The sequence below is a fragment of the Dromiciops gliroides genome, chromosome 4 (assembly GCF_019393635.1).
Source record: "Dromiciops gliroides isolate mDroGli1 chromosome 4, mDroGli1.pri, whole genome shotgun sequence".
In the NCBI taxonomy this organism is placed as follows: domain Eukaryota; kingdom Metazoa; phylum Chordata; class Mammalia; order Microbiotheria; family Microbiotheriidae; genus Dromiciops; species Dromiciops gliroides.
The window spans coordinates 496,932,801-496,952,373 of NC_057864.1; the positions used below are offsets into that span (position 1 = coordinate 496,932,801).

Sequence of the window (19,573 nt, forward strand, 5' to 3'; positions counted from 1 at the left end):
GAGCTGCATTTGCATCCTGTTGGTCTTTCTGCTCTGGAGGAGGAGGAGCCGGGAGGGAGGAAGGTGGTGGAGGCCCTGCGGAGGAGGAGCTCTCCAAGATGACCAGCCTGGTGGGCGGTGCCCCAGGTAGAGATTGAGCAGGGGGTGGAGTTTGGAGACCTGGGCGGAGTTTAAGGCGGAAGAAGGCATCATTGCAGTGAAGGCCTTCTAAGTGATGGAGGGCAGGGCTTAGGGAGGAGAGGCAGTCAGAGTGCTTGAGTCCTGGCCCTGGGTGTGATTGGAGGAAAGGGCTCAACCCTCCTGGGGGCCTCAGGGCCGGGATAGGGCGATGCTCTTGGGACTAGGAAGACCCTTCCGCGGTGGGCTGGTGTGCAGCCGGAAGTGTTTGAGTGGAGCCTGCTCTGCCTTTCCGAAGCTCGCTCTCTGTGCTTGCAGGTCCCAGGTAGGTCCGAGCCAGGTCCCCCACACATCCTGGCTTTTGCTGGCTTTTGCCATTGGGTCTCATCCTCCAGGGCGGCCAGAAGCACGCCTCCCTTCCCGGCCTGGCTCCTGGGCCAGCTCCTCCATATCTTTTCCAGACGTCCAATCACTTCCTAAATATCCTGGCTGACCCTCCTGAGATTTACCGTGGGATCCCACTTTCCCAAACTTCAGACTTTGCCCGTAGGGATCCAGGCATCCGGCTTCAAGCCTTCCCAGCAGGACTCAGGTGGCCTTTCTCCCTGCCCCCACCTCTGGTTACAGATTCAGTTGTTCTGCCTTCAGACCTGGCCCCTGTCAGGATCCACAAGTCCCGCCTTCCTGTCACCAGACCCCGCCTTGGATGCAGGAACCAAAGCTCTTTCTTGGCTCCCTTTATCTGAATCCGTGGCTCTTTGGCTGGTTCCCTCTCAGATCCCCGACATTTGGCTCCCTTGAGGGATTCCAAGCCTGAGGGCTCCCAGAGGCTCCCAGGAATCCTCACTGGCTCCTATTTACACCTCAGGAGAGAGTCTTCTCGCTTTCCCAGGTTCAACTAGAACAATTCTGTCCCTCCAGTGTCCCTAACCTATAACTCCCTCTGCTCTACTGCATCAGCCCTCCTGTTTCCTTGCCCCCACTTCTCTCAGAGCTCTCAGGTGCCCTACAAGGGGCTGAACCCTAGACTGGGTTTTGTCTCCCAGTCTCAGACTTCCTCCTAGATCAAGCAGTCTCTTGTCTAGATAATGTGTTAGTTGGGGAGAGGGGGTGCTGGGAGGGCAGAATGCCAGTTGGATGGAGAGCTGTGACTCAGGGGTCATGGAGGCTCTGATGGGTCTCATCCCATCTAGGGGTGAACCCCTTCTGCCTATTGGGTCTCTGTAGAAGAATTGGGAGAGGGGTGGGGCAGAAGGGGAGTAAGAGAGGGAAGGGAGTAGTCCTCCTTTTCTGACCATCTTCATTTGCACGCCTGACCCTCCCTGATCCTGCCTTCCATCTAGAGTATTTCTCTTATAAGATGGGCCTTTGTAATTCTTAGGAGACCTCACAGTCTGTAAATCCCCAAAGGGCAGCCTCCTGCCTAGGAAAGGAGAGGAAAGACCTCTCCCCTCTGGAATCTTCCCTCCCCTGCACACACAGTCTGCAGAGGACCTAGGACTGCCCCAAGCAGGTATTGGTTCAAGTTCAGACACCAGCGTGGGAGGGAAATTAGAAGTTTTATTTTAAAGTACAACAGAGAGCAATCTCCCAGAGTATGAGCCCAGAGGCAGTCAGGATGGGATTGAGATTATGGGGTGGGGGAGATGGGCTTTTCTGTGCTGAGCTAAAGAAGTGGGGAGGGACTTTCTAGGTGGCTCCCTATTGCTTCATGGTTATTGGAAAGGCATAGAATTAAAGCATTCCATCTGTTAGTGAGAGCTTTGGCTGTTTGCTGCATTTGTGGGGCCATAAAGGGTGGGGGAAGCAGGTTCTTGAGGTAGTTAAGAACTAGGGAGAAGATGGAAGAATTTTACAAAATGGAGTAACTTTGGTTACTTTGCTACCTACACAGGATTGAGAGAGCATGGCTCCTGGGAGCAGCAGACACCCAGCCCAGGTGAGTGCAGTCCATCCACAGACATGACCAACATCAGCAATCCAGGCCATTTCCATAGACCTAGGAGATTGTCTACAAAGCTTATACATCATTTCTTTTCTTTCTTTCTTTTTTTTTTTTTTTGTGAGGCACTTGGGGTTAAGTGACTTGCCCAGGGTCACACAACTAGTAAGTGTCAAGTTTCTGAGGCCGGATTTGAACTCAGGTCTTCCTGAATCCAGGGCCGGTGCTCTATCCACTGTGCCACCTAGCTGTCCCTTATGCATCATTTCTTTACAAATATAGGCATGGAATTGAATAAAGTAGTAACTACCCTGCCCTGATCTCATCTTCTGTGTTTTAAGTTGGTTCACTGGCATCCTGTTTTGAGCACTGCCTACCCCCCATGCTTCCCTCTCCTGCTTGTTTTACAAGTGACTGACCAATTTACAAGTGTGACCAATTCAGTCATTAGTCTCTATTACGCAGGGATCTTATCTTTACTCTCTTAATGCTGCCTAGCATTTTTACCTGCCTTACCCCCTTTCTTTTTTGTGGCTGGTATTTCCCTTGGTGTAACTGAAGATCCAGGAAAACCCTTCCCATTGGAGTCTCGTCTGGACAGGCCTGGAGCAGAAGAGCCTTGAAGTCTTCCTCAGCTCTCTCTTTTGAAAGGAAGTTGCATTTTTATTTTATTTTAATTTTTAAAAAAGGTTCTTAATAGTATTTTATTTTTTCCAATTACATGTAAAGATAGTTTTCAACTTTTTTTTTTTTTTTGCACAGGGCAGTGAGGGTTATATGACTTGCCCTGGGTCACACAGCTAGTATGTGTCAAGTGTCTGAGGCCGGATTTGAACTCAAGTCCTCCTGAATCCAGGACTGATGCTTTATCCACTGCGCCACCTAGCTGCCCCCAAATGATTTATATTCTTATAAATTTGATTCAGTTCAGTTCTCTAGATATTTGAGAAATGAGGCCATTACTAGAAATACAGAATGCAGAGTTCTCTGAGGGTTCCAAAAAGTCCAAAGTCCCCATCCAATTCTGCATCTCTAGCTGGTTTATCTGTGAACATTGTTTATTCATATAGATATTTTAAACCACTTTGCTCTTAAATTTTTTATATCCAGGGCAAAAATGACCTCATTTTTGTTCAAAGTTACACTGGCATGTGTTCTTGGATGAGAAAAGGAAAGAAAAAGAAGAAACAAGCAAAATAGGATTTGTCTCTTAGCAGTTACTTCCTTATAGAATCCCCAACAATCTGCATTATCAAAAATAGAAAGTCATAGAAGGCAACCACTGTATTAGAATTCACTTGTAAATCCATCTGGCTCTGCAGATTTTTACTTAGGAACTTCACTGGTGGCTTGTTCAATTTCTTTTTCTAAATTGGGGTTATTCAAGTATTTTATTTCCTCTTCTGTTAATCTGAACAATTTATATTTTTGTAAATATTCATCCATTTCCTTTAGATTGTCAGATTTATTGACATACAGTTGGGCAAATTAGCTCTTAATTATTGCTTTAATTTCCTCTTAATTGTTGGTAAATTCACCCTTTTCATTTTTGATACTGGTAATTTGGTTTTCTTTCTATTTTTTAACCGAATTAGCCAAAGGTTTATCTATTTTATTGTTTTTTTCATAAAACCAGCTCTTAGTTTATTTACTAATTCAACAGCTTTCTTTCAATTTTATTCCTCTCCTTTGATTTTTCAGAATTCCAATTTGGTATTTAATTGGGGATTTCTAATTGTTCTTTTTCTAACTTTTTTAGTTGCATGTCCAATTCATTGATCTCTTTATTCACGTAAGCATTTAGAGATATAACATTTCCTCAAACAACTGCTTTGGCGGCATCCCATAAGTTTTGGTATGTTGTCTTATTGTCATTCTCTTTGATGAAATTTTTGATTGCTTCTATGATTTGTTGTTTGACCCACTCATTCCTTAGGATGAAATTATTTAGTTTCCAATTAATTTTCAAGTCTATCTTTCCATGAACCTTTTTATATGTAATTTTTATTGCATCATGATCTGAAAAGGATGCATTTATTATTTCTGGTTTTCTGCATTTGACTCTGAGGTTTTTATGCCATGACACGTGGTCCATTTTTGTGTAGGTGCCATGTACCATTGAGAGAAAGGTATATTCTTTTCTATTCCCATTCATTTTTCTCCAGAGGTCTATCATATCTAACTTTTCTAAGATGCTATTCACTTCCTTAACTTTTTTCTTGTTTATTTTGTGGTTAGATTTATCTAGTTCCGAGAAGGAAAGGTTGAGGTCCCTCACTAGCATAGTTGTGCTATCTATTTCTTCCTGTAACTCACAGCTTCTAAGAATTTATATGCTATACCACTTGGCGCATATATGTTTTAATATTGATATTATTTCATTGTGTATGGTACCTTTAAGCATGTTGTAGTTTCCTCCCATATCTCTTTTAATGGGATCTATTTTTGCTTTTGCTTTGTCTGAGGTAAGGATTGCTACCCCTGTTCTGCTCCAGCCTTTACTTTGTGTATATCACTCTGTTTCAGATGTCTTCCTTGTAAACAACATATTGTAGGATTATGGTTTTTAATCTAATCCCATTCACATTCACAGTTGTGATTACAAACTATGTACTTCCCTCCACCCTATTTTCCCCCATGTTACATTTTTCACTCTTCTTTCACCCTGTCCCTCCTCACCAGTGTTTTGCTTCTGACCATTGCCTCCCTCAGTGTGCCCTTCCTTCTATCAGCCCCCCTCCCTTTTCCCCCTTTCCCCTCCTACTTCTGCTCTCCCTTTTGTCAGTGTCTCCCTTTTTCTTTCCCCCTTCCCCTTCTACTTCCCTATAGGGTAAGATAAATTTATTTACCCAAATGAGTATGTATGTGATTCCCTCTGAGTCAATTCCAAGAAGGGCAAGGTTCAAACAATGCTCACCCTCATTCTTTCCCTTTATTGTAAAATGTATTTTTTGCCTCTTCAAGTGATATAATTTAGCCCAATCTGCCTCCCCTTCCCTCTTCTCCCAATACAATCCTTTTAACCCTTAATTTTTTTTAATATTATCACATCAAAGTCAACTTATACCCAGATCCTTTTTCTATGTATACTCCTTCTATACATCATACTAGATATACAGTTCTCAAGAATTATAAATATTGGGGGCGGCTAGGTGGCACAGTGGATAAAGCACCGGCCCTGGATTCAGGAGTACCTGAGTTCAAATCCGGCCTCAGACACTTACTAGCTGTGTGACCCTGGGCAAGTCACTTAACCCCCATTGCCCCACAAAAAAAAAAAAAAAAAAGAATGATAAATATTATCTTCCCATGTAGGGATGTGTAAATAGTTTAACCTTTTTGAATAACATTTTTTTTCTTATTTAACTTTTTATGCTTCTCTTGAGTCTTGTATTTGAAGATTTTCTGTTTAGTTCTGATCTTTTCATCAGGAAAGATTGAAAGTCCCCTATTTCAATGACTGTCCATCTTTTCCCCTTTAAGATTATACTCAATTTTGCTGGGTAGTTGATTCTTGGTTCCAATCTGAGCTCTTTTGCTCAGCCTTCCAGAATATCATATTCTAAGCCTTTCAATCCTTTAATGTTGAAGCTGCCAGGTCCTGTGTAATGCTTATTGTGGCTCCATGATATTTAAATTGTTTCTTTCTGACTGCTTGCATTATTTTCTCCTTCAACTGATAATCTTGGCATTTGGCTACAATATTCTTTGAGGCTTTCATTTTGGGATCTTTCATGAGATAATCGGTTGATTCTTTTAATGATCACTTTACTCTCTGGTTCTAGGATATCAGGGTAGTTCTCCTTGATGATAATTTCCTGAAATAAACTGTCCAGGCTCTTTTTTTTTTTTTTTAAATTATGGCTTTCAGGTATGCCAGTAATTCTTGAATGATCTCTCTCTGATCTATTTTACAGGTCAATGGTTTTTCTGATGAGGCATTTTACTTTTTTCTTTCTATTTTTTCATCCTTTTGATTCTGTTTGACTGATTCCTGATGTCTCATGGAGTCATTAGCTTCTACCTGCCCAATTCTAATTTTCAAGGAATTATTTTCTTCAGCCATTTGTTTTTGTTTTTGTTTTTTTTGGTGAAGCAATTGGGGATATGTCACTCTCCCAGGGTCACACAGCTAATAAGTGTCAAGTGTCTGAGGTTGGATTTGAACTCAGGTCCTCCTGAATCCAGGGCCGGTGCTCTATCCACTGCACCACCTAGCTGCCCCACTTCAGCCATTTTTTATACCTCCTTTCCCATTTGGACAATTGTATTTTTTAGGGAATTATTTTCTTTAATCAATTTTTGTGCTTCCTTTTCCAAACCGTTGATTCTTCTTTCATAATTCTCTTGTATAACTCTCTTTTCCTATTTTTTCTTCCTCTCTTATTTGATTTTTAAAATCCTTTGTGAGCTTTTCCAAGAAGGCTTTTTGGTCTTGAGACCAATTCATCTTCCCCTTTGAAGTTTCACATATATGCATTTTCATGTTGTTGTCCTCTTTGTGTTTTGGTCTTCTCTGTTGCCATAGTAGATTTGTATGATGAGGGTTCGTTTCTGTTTCTTACTCATATTTTAGTCTGTTTTGTGACTTTTAAATTTGAGCTCTGCTCCTGGAGCATAGATGGCACTGTCCCAAGCTTCTTGTGCTAGGGGCCAGGGGCCTGATCACTGGCTTTCTGCACTGGGACTTCAGGGGCTTTTGGCCTGCTCACTAAACAGACATGGCCTGGCCTAGTCATGCCTGTTGTATAGGAAATATTCCAGCTGTCAGTTTGCCTTCTGTGTTGGGGCTGGAGGCCTCACAACTGGCCTGCTGTGCTACTAGGCCTCTGAGCTAGAACTGAGGGGCCTCAGCGTCTGATCTGTGCTGTGACTAAGAGCTTCCTGCTGCCTTTCCCAGAAACCTTCTGTGCTATGCGACACTCCCCTTTTACCCAAGTGAGACAGACCTTTCCTGAAGTCCTTCTAAGTTATCTCAAGCTGGAAGATTGTTTCACTCCATGTTTTTGTAGGTTCTCTAGCTCCAGAATCTGTTTAGAGGCTTGATTTAATGTGATCTCTGAGGGAAATGGGGGAGAGCTCAACCAGCTTTCTGGCTTCTCTTTGCCATCTTAGCTCTCCCCTTGCCCCTTTCCTGACTCTTGTCCTTTGGTACTGGTGCTTCTCATGTCCTTCTGCCTCAGCCTTCCAGGGTTTCTCTGAATCACTCTCCTTTACCAGTTTTGGGTCAAGTCAATAAACATTTTAGAAAGGCTCTAGCTACACAAGCCCCAAATTTCTAGTACAGAGAGCTCTGGGACCATCTCCCTGCTCTTGTATTTTTGAGACCTGTTGAATGATGGGGGGCATCTCTGCTGCTCAAAAGAGGTCACTGGGATTATCACCCTTGCCTCTGTTGTTCCTGGGCACCAGGACTAGCTTAACCTCATGCCACAATACTATACAAATTTGGCTTCTTGGTGGTATAATTTGTTCTACCCTGTGCAGAGTGCTATGCACTGCAGAGATCATAAGAGTAGCAAGGATAAGAGGAAGGACTGAGAGACCAGTTAGTGTGTCAAAGTGCTTCAGACAGTTTCTTGGCAATGTTGATGCTGCTAGAGGCTAGAGCAAATCTGATGGAACTGACTGACTCAAGCCAATACTTACTTTAGATGTTAAACAAAAATCAGGCATTCCATTTAACAAGTAAAAGGATGTTTGTCAGCATAGCATAAAAAGGACATTCAATGAGGATACTGGAGTTCTTTAGCTTGACTAGAAAAGGTTCCCCTCACTTCCATGTAGGTGCTGATCTGGTTAGCAGAGCAAGGTGAGGCAATGTGTCATTCTGGGAAATCTGTGCTATCTGAAGGACCATCATTGCCCATGGGTAGATTTTTATGCCTTTAGGTTTCCAGGTAGGCACACTAATTTGTCCAGAGGCCCTCAGAATACCACTTGAAGGGAGGCACATTGAGCCTTTGCCCATTATGTAAATAGGTCCTCAGGACAGCTTTGTCACCTTTCAGGGGGAAAAGCAAACTGGCCTAACCATGTGGCAGGGGAAGGAAAGAACTCCAGGAGACAGTGGCCCTTTCACAAAGGCCGGTAAGCTCAATGAGGAGGGTGCTGCCTTGATAGCCATCAGGTGAGTGGTCACTTTGAGTTCTAGGTTTGTGTTTAGATCATTTATGCCTCAAAGAAACTGGCAAAATTTTGCTGATGGATTAACTCAAACAAAACCCATGTTAATTAAATATTGCTGCTTTTTTAAAAAAGCAATAAGGGGATCTTCCTTTCTCCATTGCTGTTGTTCAGTGATTTCTGTCATATTCAACACTTAATAAACCTATTTTCTTTTTTTGGAGGGGGCAGGTGGTTTGCAAGGTAATTGTTATTAAGTGACTTGCCCAGGGTCACACAACTAGTAAGTGTCAAGTGTCTGAGGCCAGGTTTAAACTCAAATCCTCCTGACTCTAAGGCCAGTGCTCTATCCACTGCGCCACCTAGCTGGCCTGGTTTGGGATTTTCTTGGCAAAGATACAGGAGTATTTTGCTATTTCCTTCTCCAGCTCATTTTACAGATGAGAAAATTTAGGCAAACAGGGTTAAGTTACTTGCCAAGGGTCACATAGATGGTAAGTTTCTGAAGCCACATTTTTAAAATTTTTTATTTTTTAGCAACAAACATTTTATTTTCCAGTTACATGTAAGGGTAGTTTTCAGCATTCATTTTCATAAGATTTAGAGTTCCACATTTTTCTCCCTCCCTTTCCTCCCCACCTCCACAAGATTGCAACCAGGTTATATATGTACAATCCACAAGTGTTCTTTTTATCAGTTCTTTCTATGGGGGTGCATAGTATGCTTCCTCATTAGTTCCTTGGGATTATCTTGGATCATTGCAGTGCTGAGAGTAGTTAAGTCATTCACAATTGCTCATTAAACAATACTGCTGTCACTACGCACAATGTCCTCCCAGCTCTGCTCACTTCACTATACATCGATGTTCATTAGTCTTTCCAGGTTTTTCGGGGATCATCCTGTTTGTCATTTCCTGCAGCACAAGACCATTCCACCACGATCATATAGCACAGCATCTTCCATCATTCCTCAATTGATGGACATTCCCTTGATTCTCAATTCTTAGCCTCCACCAAGAGTTGCTATAAATGTTTTTTGTAAAATTTTCCCCCCTTTTCTCTTTTTCATGATTACTATTGTTAACTGTTTCCCTTCCATCCTATTCCCTTCCCCATGATATTTATTCTATTATCCACCTTCTTTCATCCTATCCCTCTTCAAAAGGGATTTGCTTGCGTCTGTCCCCTCCCCCAATCTGCCCTTCCTTCTTTTGCCCCTCTCTCTTTGTCCCCTTCCCCCTCCCCCAGTGAATTCCCTTCACCCCTCAATTTAACCCTAAAGATGTCATCACCTAGCTAAGTGACACAGTGGACAAAGCATCAACCCTGGACCCGGGGGGATCCCAGACAAAACCCGGCCTCAGACACAAGACAGTCGCCCACTGTACAACCCCAGGTATGTCCCCCAGCTCCAATTTTTTTATGGTTCTCTAGGGTTTTATATTTGAAAGTCAAATTTGCCATTCAGTTCAGGTCTTTTCATCACAAATATCTGAAAGTCTTCTTTTTCATTAAAGGCCCATTTTTTCCGCTGAAAGATTATGCTGAGTTTTGCTGGGTAGGTGATTCTTGGTTGTAATCCCATTTCCTTTGCCCTTTGGAATATCATATTCCATGCCCTCCTGTCCTTCAATGTAGAAGCTGCTAGATCTTGTGCTATCCTGCCTGGGGCTCCACAGTACTTGAATTCTTTCTTTTTGGCAGCTTGCAATATTTTCTCCTTGACCTGAGAGCTCTGGAATTTGGCTATAATATTCCTAGGAGTTTTCCTTTTGGGATCTCTTTCTGGAGGTGATCGGTGGATTCTTTCAATTTCTATTTTGGCTTCTTCTTCTAGAATTTCAGGGCAATTTTCCCTGAGAATATCTTGGAAGATGGTGTCTAAGCTCTTTCCTTTATCGTGGTTTTCAGGTAGACCAATACTTTTCAAATTATCTCTCCTGGACCTATTTTCCAGGTCAGCAGCTTTTCCCAGAAGATATTTCACATTGCCCTCTATTTTTTTATTCATTTGGATTTGCTTTATTGTGTCTTGGTTTCTCATAAAGTCACTGGCTTCCATTTGTTCAATCCTCATTCTTAGGCAATTATTTTCATCAGAGAGCTTTTTTACCTCCTTTTCCATTTGGCCAATTTGACTTTTCAGGCTGTTGACTTTTTTCTCATGTCTTTCCTGCATCACCTTCATTTCTCTTTCCATTTTTGTCTCTACCTCTCTGACTTTATCTTCAAAGTCCTTTTTGAGCACCTCTAGGGCCTGAGACCTATTCGTATTTTTCTTGGAAGCTTTAGATATAGGGGCCCTGATGTTGACATCTTCCTCTGAGGGTGCCTCTTGGTCTTCCTTGTTACTGAGGAAACTTTCTATGGTCCTCACCTTTCTCTGTCTGCTCATCTTGTCTTTCTTTTACTAGACTTTTAGCTCCTTAAGTGGGGCACTGTTTCCAGGCTGCAGTATCCCAAGCTTCAGAAGTCCCAGGTGGTATGATTTAAGGAGGATCAGGTTCACTTGCCTGGCCTGTTCCCTGGTCCTTAGATGACCTCAGACCAACTTGCTAATCAACCAACTTTGTGTGTTGTGGTTGTCAGCTCTGACAAGCCTGTGCCCCTCCCCGACCTGGGCCACTGCTACTCGAACCTACCTCCTGGTTCTCAGAAGGGGTGTAAAATCCAAGTTCTGCCTCAGCACCAGCATAGACCCCTGTAGTCTCTCCCCTGCTTAGGGCTCAGCCCACTCACCAGACTGAGCTTAGTTCCAGACGACACTGGCGCTTCAGCTGATTCAGAGGCTCTGGTGGTCTGCTTCTCTGGTGAGGCCTTCCTGGGACTGGATCTGTGTCAGGGTGACTGTGGGGCTGGGCTCCAGTCCTGTATTAGCACAGCAGCTCCTCCTTCTGACCTTCCAAGCTGTTCTTGGTTAGAAGATTTCAGCACATTCTTCTGTGAGTTTTGCTCTCTGAGGCCACATTTGAATTCATGAAGATGAATCTTCTTGATTCTAATCCAAGTGCTCTGTCAACCATGTCACTTAGCTAGCCCTTCTCCATCATAATTACTCTTATTACTAAGTAATTTTATAATTAAGCAATATATGCTATAGACAAATGAAAACAAAGAAGAGGCATAAACTGTTTTGCCTCAATGTAATAACATGTAAATCTCCTTCACTTTGCTGGAAACCATCTCACATCACTCAGTGCAATCCAGATTCTGATGAATGTCTCTTTAGAATCTTGTTCCAGCTTTTCACCAGATAAGACTTTATTTCAGCCATTCAGGAAGATCTTTTCTTTAACTTTATTTTCTTCTAAGTGATCATATTAAATGTTTTTTTTCCCCAGAGTGCAATGTACCTGCCTGTTTCTCACAGACTTTTCTTTTAGAATACATAATTTTTTTTTCAGTTTTTGATAAGGAAGAAATTTCCCATCACCCTCTCTCTTTCTCTTGCACAGGTCCACCTTCCTCACAGATAGTACACAAACTTTCTACTTGATTCCAAAGGGAGACATATATCATAATGTGAGAAAATAACGGGGTTTTGGGACTCCCCAGAGGCTCCCAGCTGAACCTGGCCTGACTTTTCTTAAGGTCAGCCCAGAGTCAGGAAGTTACCTCACTCAAAACCACACCCACCTGAAAGCCTTGTTCCCACCAGAGGATCTGTTCTCTGAGCTCTGACCTCAGCACGACTGTGCTGACCCCCCCTCAAATCCAGTGAACCAGTAGATTTGAGTGATGCCTGCAATGAGCTTTGAACAATGTCTGTGGGAGGGCTCTACTCCTGCCCGCAGCAAGCTTGCACAGACACTCGCTCTCTTTGGGCCCAGGAACTAGAGCAGAGGAGATGCAGCCCTCTAGGGTTCTCCATTTTCTCTCTTTTCTCTCTTCTTTTTCCTAGCTAGGCTTTCCTATCTTTCAGAGCCATGTGCTCTTTCTTTACTAATATTTAATATCCTTTAATAAATGCTTAATGCCCCCAACCTGGTGTAGTATCCTCTAATTTCTAAGTAACAAATAGATGATAAACCCCAGCTAATTTTCCCTACATTTGGGACAGAAATAGGGCGACCACATATAGTTTTACTCTCCACAACAGTAAAATGTTTCTCAGCTTTATTCTGACTGATGATATAAAATCTTTTCTTAAAGTTCCATCAGGCTCTTATTGACTGGTTTCAAGGGTTGATTCTGACACTCATCTTTGTCCTATGACTTTTGATGATTTAGGAGTCGGTGACATTCAAGGATGTGGCTGTGGACTTCACCCAGGAGGAGTGGGGCCTCTTGGACCCTCCTCAGAAGGAGCTGTGCAAGGAGGTCATGCTGGAGAATGCCCGGAACCTGCTCTCCCTTGGTAAGGACCCTTTCCCTGCAATCATATCCTTATTTTCTCCTGTGCAGGGTTTGGAGCATCTATCAGTTATTAGAGAGAGAAGAGTGCTGGTTTCCTGTGTGCAAGAGACAGGTTCCTTCTGCTGTCTGGTTCTTCTATAGAGAGTCCTTGCATTGTGTGATAGGAAGCCTGAGGGTTTCCTTTGTTGCTATTGAAGCTGACTCTTACCAATCCTAGGTAGCTTCAGGTCAAAGATTAAATCCGTGTGGAAGATTCTCAGACATTACTCAGGTTACTTAGTCTAACTTCTATCTGAACATGAATTTTGTCTGCCAAATCTCTGAAAACTGCTCAGGCAGCTTTTCCTTGAAACCCCTTCCTTTTGGGAGGGGTCTAGTTTTTGGAAAGGTCTTCTCTTTAACAAGCATACACTGGTCACTCACAGCTCTGAGTTGTGGCCAGTGTAGCAGGTCTGTCCTTCAAGTTCCTTCTTACTGCCCTAACATTCCAGCATAGATAGTAGGAAAGAAAGTGAAGGGAATAAGCATTTCTATGTACCTGCTAATTGCTAGGTGGTTTGCCAAGTGCGTTCTCTCCAATATTATGTTACTTCATTCTCACAATAATCTTCCAAGTTAGGTGATATTTTTATCCCCATTTGACAGTTGAGGAAATTGCACGAAACAGGTTAAGTGACTTGACTGGGGCACAGAGCCAGGAACTGTCTGAGGCCATCTTTAAAGTCAGGTATTCCTGACTCCAGGACCAGGGCTCTCTCCATTGCTGCTCTATCAGCTGTCTCTAATTTCTAGAGAGTGGAAACTCTGCAATGAGTCCAGTCTTCTCTGAAGAAGGCGCACCAAGACCATGATCCTCCCCGCCAGCCTCTCCCCAAAGCTTCCTTAAAGAAATGCTATGGAAACGATCCTTCAGGCATCCTGGGAACTATCCTGTGGTCCTTGCTTGCATGCCCCTGTCATTGGCAGGAAGAAGAGACTGGAGGAGAAATAGAATTTGGACCAACTAGTGTTTCTGGAGTTTGCCAGCCAGAGACTCTCACCTGGAAAGGCATACATTCCCTGAATGAACAGCACACATAGGTTTCAGGGAGTGAGGAGCCAGGGTAGAGGGACAGGGCAAAAGCTGACTCATCAAGGTCCCTGAAGCTGGAACTCAAGGCTGATCTGATACAATAACCCTTTTATTTGGTTTTGGGGTTAGGAGTTTCTGCCAGAATGGAAGATGACAGAATGGGGCAGAGGGTTTGGCTGATTCTCAGAACAGGCTTTACAACAGGATACTGTGGCACATCCTGTTCTGGGTTACTTGCTTTATAAGCACTGAGGGGTGAGCATAGACACATATGTTTGAATATAATGCAGCGATTCTCAAAATGGAGCAGCTTTGGATCCACAGCCCTTTTCCTAAAGAGAACTAAATTATAAGCTTCTCTCCATGCTTGTCCCTAACTGGTTTTCCCTGCCCAGGGCTTCCTGTTCCCAGACAAGATGTGATCTCTTATTTTGAACCAAGGGAAGCACCATGGATGCTGGAGCAAGAAAGCCTGAGGCGCTGCTGTCCAGGTGAGTGAGGTGAAATCAGGTATAGGAGACTTGTGATGACAAGAGGCTTCGATGTGTTGTGGTGAAGCAAGGGCTCGATTTGGGGGCAGGAAGACCTGCCTTGGAATTCTTTGTCAGAAATTTTTGGCAGTGGCTTCCTGGGCCAGTCCCTTGGCCCACAGAGCCTCAGTTTTCCCATCTATACAAGGAGGGGGTTGGACTTGATGGCCTTTCAACTCCTTTCCAGGGATCAAGCTGTGATCCTATAAGAAGTCACTGTTTGTAATTTGGGGGCATGAAATTCTGAACGTGTAAAAGGGCTAAGGCCATTAAATGTGAGCTCTTTCTTAGAGCTTCAAGTCACCAAACACTGAAGGGCCTGCTACATGCCAGGCCCTAAGCACTGGGGACATAAAGAGATGCAAGGGCCGTCCTCATCTCCCATGGAGCTCACAGTCTGGTGGGGCAAACAACACACCAACAACTATGTAAGAGCCCACTATGGACAGGACAAGTTGGAGCTGGTCAAGAGAGGGAAGGCCCTAAAGTGAAGGAGGAATGGGAAAGGCTTAGTGTAGAAGGGGTGCTCTAGCTAGGGCTTCTGGGAAGCCAGGGAGGGGCATTCTAGCCAACAGGGAGGGGAGGAAAAGCCATGGTGTCAGGAAGTAGAGTGTCCTGTTCACAGAACAGAAGGCAAGCCCTCACCACTGGAGTCTAGCATATCTGGGGGAAATAGAGTGAAAGAAGCCTGGAGGAGTAGCAGAGGGGTAGGGGGTGAAGTGCCTTAGCAGCTCCAGAGGGTTTTATATGTGATCCTTTTGCTGGGCAGCCACTGGAGGTTGTTGAGTAAGTGGTGATGTGGTCAGGCGAGAGCTTTAGGAAGATTAACTCGACAAATGGGGGGAGATGAGGCAGCCAGACCAACCAGCAGGCCCTTAACAACATCAGGTGTAAGGTGAGTGGCACTTGAACCAAGACAGGGATAGTTTGGGGAGAGAAGGGACTGTCTTGGAAAAATGTTACACTGCTGGAATCATAGGACTTTGGAACACATTGAACATGGGGGATGGGAATATGATTGTGGGTGTCTGGGCATGCACGGCACTTCATTTGTAAGCCTGGACTCTGGGGAGGATGCCTCAGAGAGCATTAGGAACTTTGGAAGAAAGGAGAGTTTGGGGAAAGAAGATGAGTTTCCTTTTAGACATGGTAAAAGGAGAACCAGAAGGTGAATGATGGCATGGAATGAAATTATTTGCACAATTTAAAGGGATTTGCTTTAGGGAGCAGAAAGATGATCTTTTTTTTTTTTTTAAAGTGAGGCAATTGGGGTTAAGTGGCTTGCCCAGGGTCACACAGCTAGTAAGTGTTAAGTGTCTGATGCGGATTTAAACTCAGGTCCTCCTAACTCCAGGGCCAGTGCTCTATCCACTGTGCCACCTAGCTGCCCCCAGAAAGATGATCTTGTCTGATATTGAGGTCAAAGAGGAAAAGAAGGCATCTGATTTATGTGAGATGAGGAGGATGAGATAGCTTTTGATAAAGGTCCAATTTCTTCAGTGAAATAAGAGGCCAAATTCTCAGATAAGCAGGTGAGGGAGGGGTTGGAAGCAAGCCATTAGGGAGGCTTGGGGGACTGAAAAGATTTGGAAAAGCTGCAATGTGGAGTGGCATCAGGAGTCAGTAAGGGAGATGGGAGATAGAGACTCCCAGGTGTGCCATGGTAGGAGACCCTTCAGGAGCCTAGAAAGAAGCCCCTGTGATCTTCACTATTGGGTCTGGTCAGATTCCGTCAGGGTTAGATCCTGACAAAGGTGACTGCTTAAAGGTGATGAGGTGTGAAAAAGAGACCATATATGATGAGGCCAGAATATGCATCTGACAACTAGGAGGGAGACTGGAATATGGAGACTGTGGCTTGCTGTCAGCCCTGGGCCCAGTCAGGCAGTCAGTAAACACTGGTTAAGTACCTGCTGTTTTTGGTGCTGTGCTAAGCCCTGCGCATACAAAGGGAGGTAGAGGACAGTCCCTGCTGTCCCAGAGCTCATGGTCTACTAAGCAAACATAGGGATGGTTTGAGAAGCAGCAGCAGCTCAGGAACACAGCTCTTAGCTGATCTCCTCAAAAGGAGAGGGTGCTGGGATGGACAGACATTTAGTTCAACAGGGAAATAAAGGGATCCAGAGGGAGTATAATAATGGTTTAAGAAGAGCAGAATGAGGAAAGAGTAGAAATCAAAAGAATAATGCTAAAAATAATAGCACATACTTATTCTTCAGTTATTTTTCAGTCTTTTCTCACTCTTTCTGACCCCATTGAATGTGTTCTTGGCAGAGATCCTGGAGTGGTTTACCATTCCCTCTCCACCTCATTTGACACATGAGTAAACTGAGGCAAATAGTTATATGACTTGCCTGTGGTCACATAGCTGTCTGAGGCCAGATTTGACAGTCTTTCTGACCAGGCCTGGAATTCTTTCCCACTGTACCAAGTAGATAGCATTTACATAGCACCTACTATGTGCCTTGCAATATATAAATATTCTCTCATTTGATCTTCATAACTCTAGGAGTTGGTGCTATTATTATGCCCATTTTATATATGAAGAAACTGAGGCAAAAAAAAAGGTTTTTGACCAGGGTCACAGTACTAGCAAGTTTCTGAAGTGAGACTGGAACTTGTGTCTTCCTGACTTGAGACCCAGCATTCCATCTAATGGGCCACCAGCTGTATTTTGAGTTTTAAGTAGAATACCGTAAAAAGATTCACACATGCATGGTGTCGAAAATGGGAGAGTTGGCCAAGCTCTCTTGCTGAGGGATGGAAATGCATTTTTTGTTTTTAGTTTCTTAACCAGTCAATAAAATGAATTGCTGATTACTATATAAAAGATTTATTTTTCTATTGGCTTATGAAAAAATAGTATATTAAATGATAGATCTACTTTAAAAGTCAATTGCACGTATTACTTTGTTGTTGTTGTTGTTTTTTAAACAATGTTTATTTTTAGAACCACCTTTGTAAGGATAGAATTTCTTCAGGCTTAGTTTGTGTTTTCTACCACTGACAAACCAGCAACACTCTCACTGAAACTCTTTGCTTGGGGGAAACAAAATGTAAATCAATTTCTATTCTGTCAGTAGAGGGAAGGGGCTATAATTATATATGTGTGTATGTGTGACCATGTTTATTTGTTTCTTTTTAGGAGATATCAGGCTTGAAATAAAAGAGGCTCTTGCACAGATAAGTCTTTCTGTGGAAAAAACTCACCAGCAAAAATGCATGAATAATGGTTCCTCTGACTTTGCTATGAGAGAAGTCTCTGCTGTAACACATCAGAGAATCCACACTGGGGAGAAACCTCATGAATGTAATCAATGTGGAAAGACTTTCACATGGAGGTCCCATCTTGTTAACCATCAGAGAATCCATACTGGAGAGAAACCTTTTGAATGTAATCACTGTGGAAAGACTTTCACATGGAGGTCCAATCTTACTGAACATCAGAGAATCCACATTGAAGAGAAACCTTATGAATGTAATCAATGTGGAATGACATTCAAAATCAGACACAAGTTCACTGAACATCAGAGAATCCACACTGGGGAGAAACCTCATGAATGTAATCAGTGTGCAAAGACATTCACTTCAAGGTCTGATCTTGTTAAACATCAGAGAATCCACACTGGAGAGAAACCTTTTGAATGTAATCAATGTGGAAAGACTTACACATGGAGGTCCAATCTTACTGAACATCAGAGAATCCACACTGGAGAGAAACCTTTTGAATGTAATCACTGTGGAAAGACTTTTACATACAAGTCCAATCTTGTTTGCCATCAGAGAATCCACACTAGAGAGAAACCTTATGAATGTAATCAGTGTGGAATGACATTTAAAATCAGACACAAGTTCACTGAACATCAGAGAATCCACACTGTGGAGAAACCTCATGAATGTAATCAGTGTGCAAAGACTTTCACATCAAGGTCCGATCTTCTTAAACATCAGAGAATCCACACCGGAGAGAAACCTTTTGAATGTAATCAATGTGGAAAGACTTTCAGATGGAGGTCCAATCTTACTGAACATTGGAGAATCCACACTGGAGCAAAACCTTTTGAATGTAACCACTGTGGAAAGACTTTTACATGGAAGTACCGTCTTGTTAACCATCAGAGAATCCACACTGGGGAGAAACCGTATGAATGTAATCAGTGTGGAAAGACATTCAGAAGCAAACACAAGTTCACTGAACATCAGAGAATCCACACTGGGGAGAAACCATATGAATGTAATCAATGTGGGAAGACATTCAGAATCAGACACAGGTTCACTGAACATCAGAGAATCCACACTGGGGAGAAACCTTATGAATGTAGTCAGTGTGGAAAGACATTTAGAATCAAACACAGGTTCACTGAACATCAAAGAATCCACACTGGAGAGAAACCTCATGAATGTAATCAATGTGGAAAGGCTTTCACACGGAGGTCCAATCTTGCTGAACATCTGAGAATCCACAGTAGAGAGAAACCTTTTGAATGTAATCAATGTGGAAAGAGATTCAAAATCAGATGCAATCTCATGCTACATCAGAGAATACACAATAGGGAAAAACTTTAGGTATGTAATCACTATGGTAAAGCCTTCAATGTAAAATCAGACCTTGTTTCACATCAAAGAATTCATAGGAGATAGGAATCTTAACACTGACATGAATGAGGAAGGGTCTTCTTTCACAGCAGAAAATTCACTCTGGGTATAAGCCATCTATGAATTAAGTGTGAGAAGGTCTTCAGCCAGAGATCATCTCTTATCTTCTTGTCAGAGGATTTGTACTGGAAAGAAACCTTATGAATATGCTCATTGGGGACATTTTTTTTTTCTGGAACATTGAGGTTGTTGGTAAAGGTTAAATTTTTTGTCTGATTGTAACAGAATGATGAAATAAAAGAAAATAATGCATTCCAACTCTCCAGTTTGCAAAACAAATAAACAAAAAAGGAAGCATTCATGTCATGAACTACAGGATTGAGTGAAAGACTACATCTGGATATTCTCAGAAATAGAATGTCTTCAGAATGAGAAAAAGTTTTGTGTTAGTATTATGTCAACTGGGGAACAATGTTTGGTGAAGGGAGGACATCAGTGCTATTTGACCAAGGCTATAAAAATTGGGGTAATTTAGGGGAATTTTGTGGTCTCCCACAAGTCACCTTTATGTATGGCCCACATTACATGTATGTTTTAGTCTATATTAAGGCTACATGCATGTGACAATCAAGAAACTTCTCATTACCTTGAACTGGTTTCTGCCTCTTGATTTTTGTGACTCACCAATCATGGTTATGAGAAAGGGATTCCCATGATGGCCTTGAGCTAGAGCAGAGCCATTGTGGAAAAAAGCAGCCACAAGTAGACAGGTAAGAGGACCTGTGATTTCTATCTAAACAGCCTCCCATGTTTGGTCCTTTCATGTTCCAGCATG

At 42.9% G+C, this 19,573-nt stretch overlaps 1 protein-coding gene across 7 annotated transcripts; it reads left to right on the forward strand.

Annotated features, from left to right (window-relative positions):
• The first annotated feature begins 129 nt into the window (after window positions 1-129).
• Window positions 130-19,056, forward strand: LOC122726383 (zinc finger protein OZF-like). Of its 7 annotated transcripts, none has more exons than XM_043964065.1 (7): window positions 131-442; window positions 1,499-1,630; window positions 2,012-2,056; window positions 2,621-2,713; window positions 12,418-12,541; window positions 14,008-14,103; window positions 17,288-19,056. In XM_043964065.1, the coding sequence occupies exons 5-7, from the start codon at window positions 12,508-12,510 to the stop codon at window positions 18,706-18,708; spliced, it is 1,551 nt and encodes a 516-aa protein (XP_043820000.1). In that variant the 5' UTR covers window positions 131-442; window positions 1,499-1,630; window positions 2,012-2,056; window positions 2,621-2,713; window positions 12,418-12,507; the 3' UTR covers window positions 18,709-19,056. The 7 variants fall into 7 exon arrangements, with proteins under 7 accessions (XP_043819994.1, XP_043820000.1, XP_043819996.1 ...); XM_043964061.1 differs by lacking the exon at window positions 2,621-2,713 and adding an exon at window positions 8,071-8,189 and having other exon boundaries at window positions 12,415-12,541; XM_043964059.1 differs by lacking the exon at window positions 2,621-2,713 and having other exon boundaries at window positions 130-442; window positions 12,415-12,541.
• The last annotated feature ends 517 nt before the right edge of the window (window positions 19,057-19,573 follow it).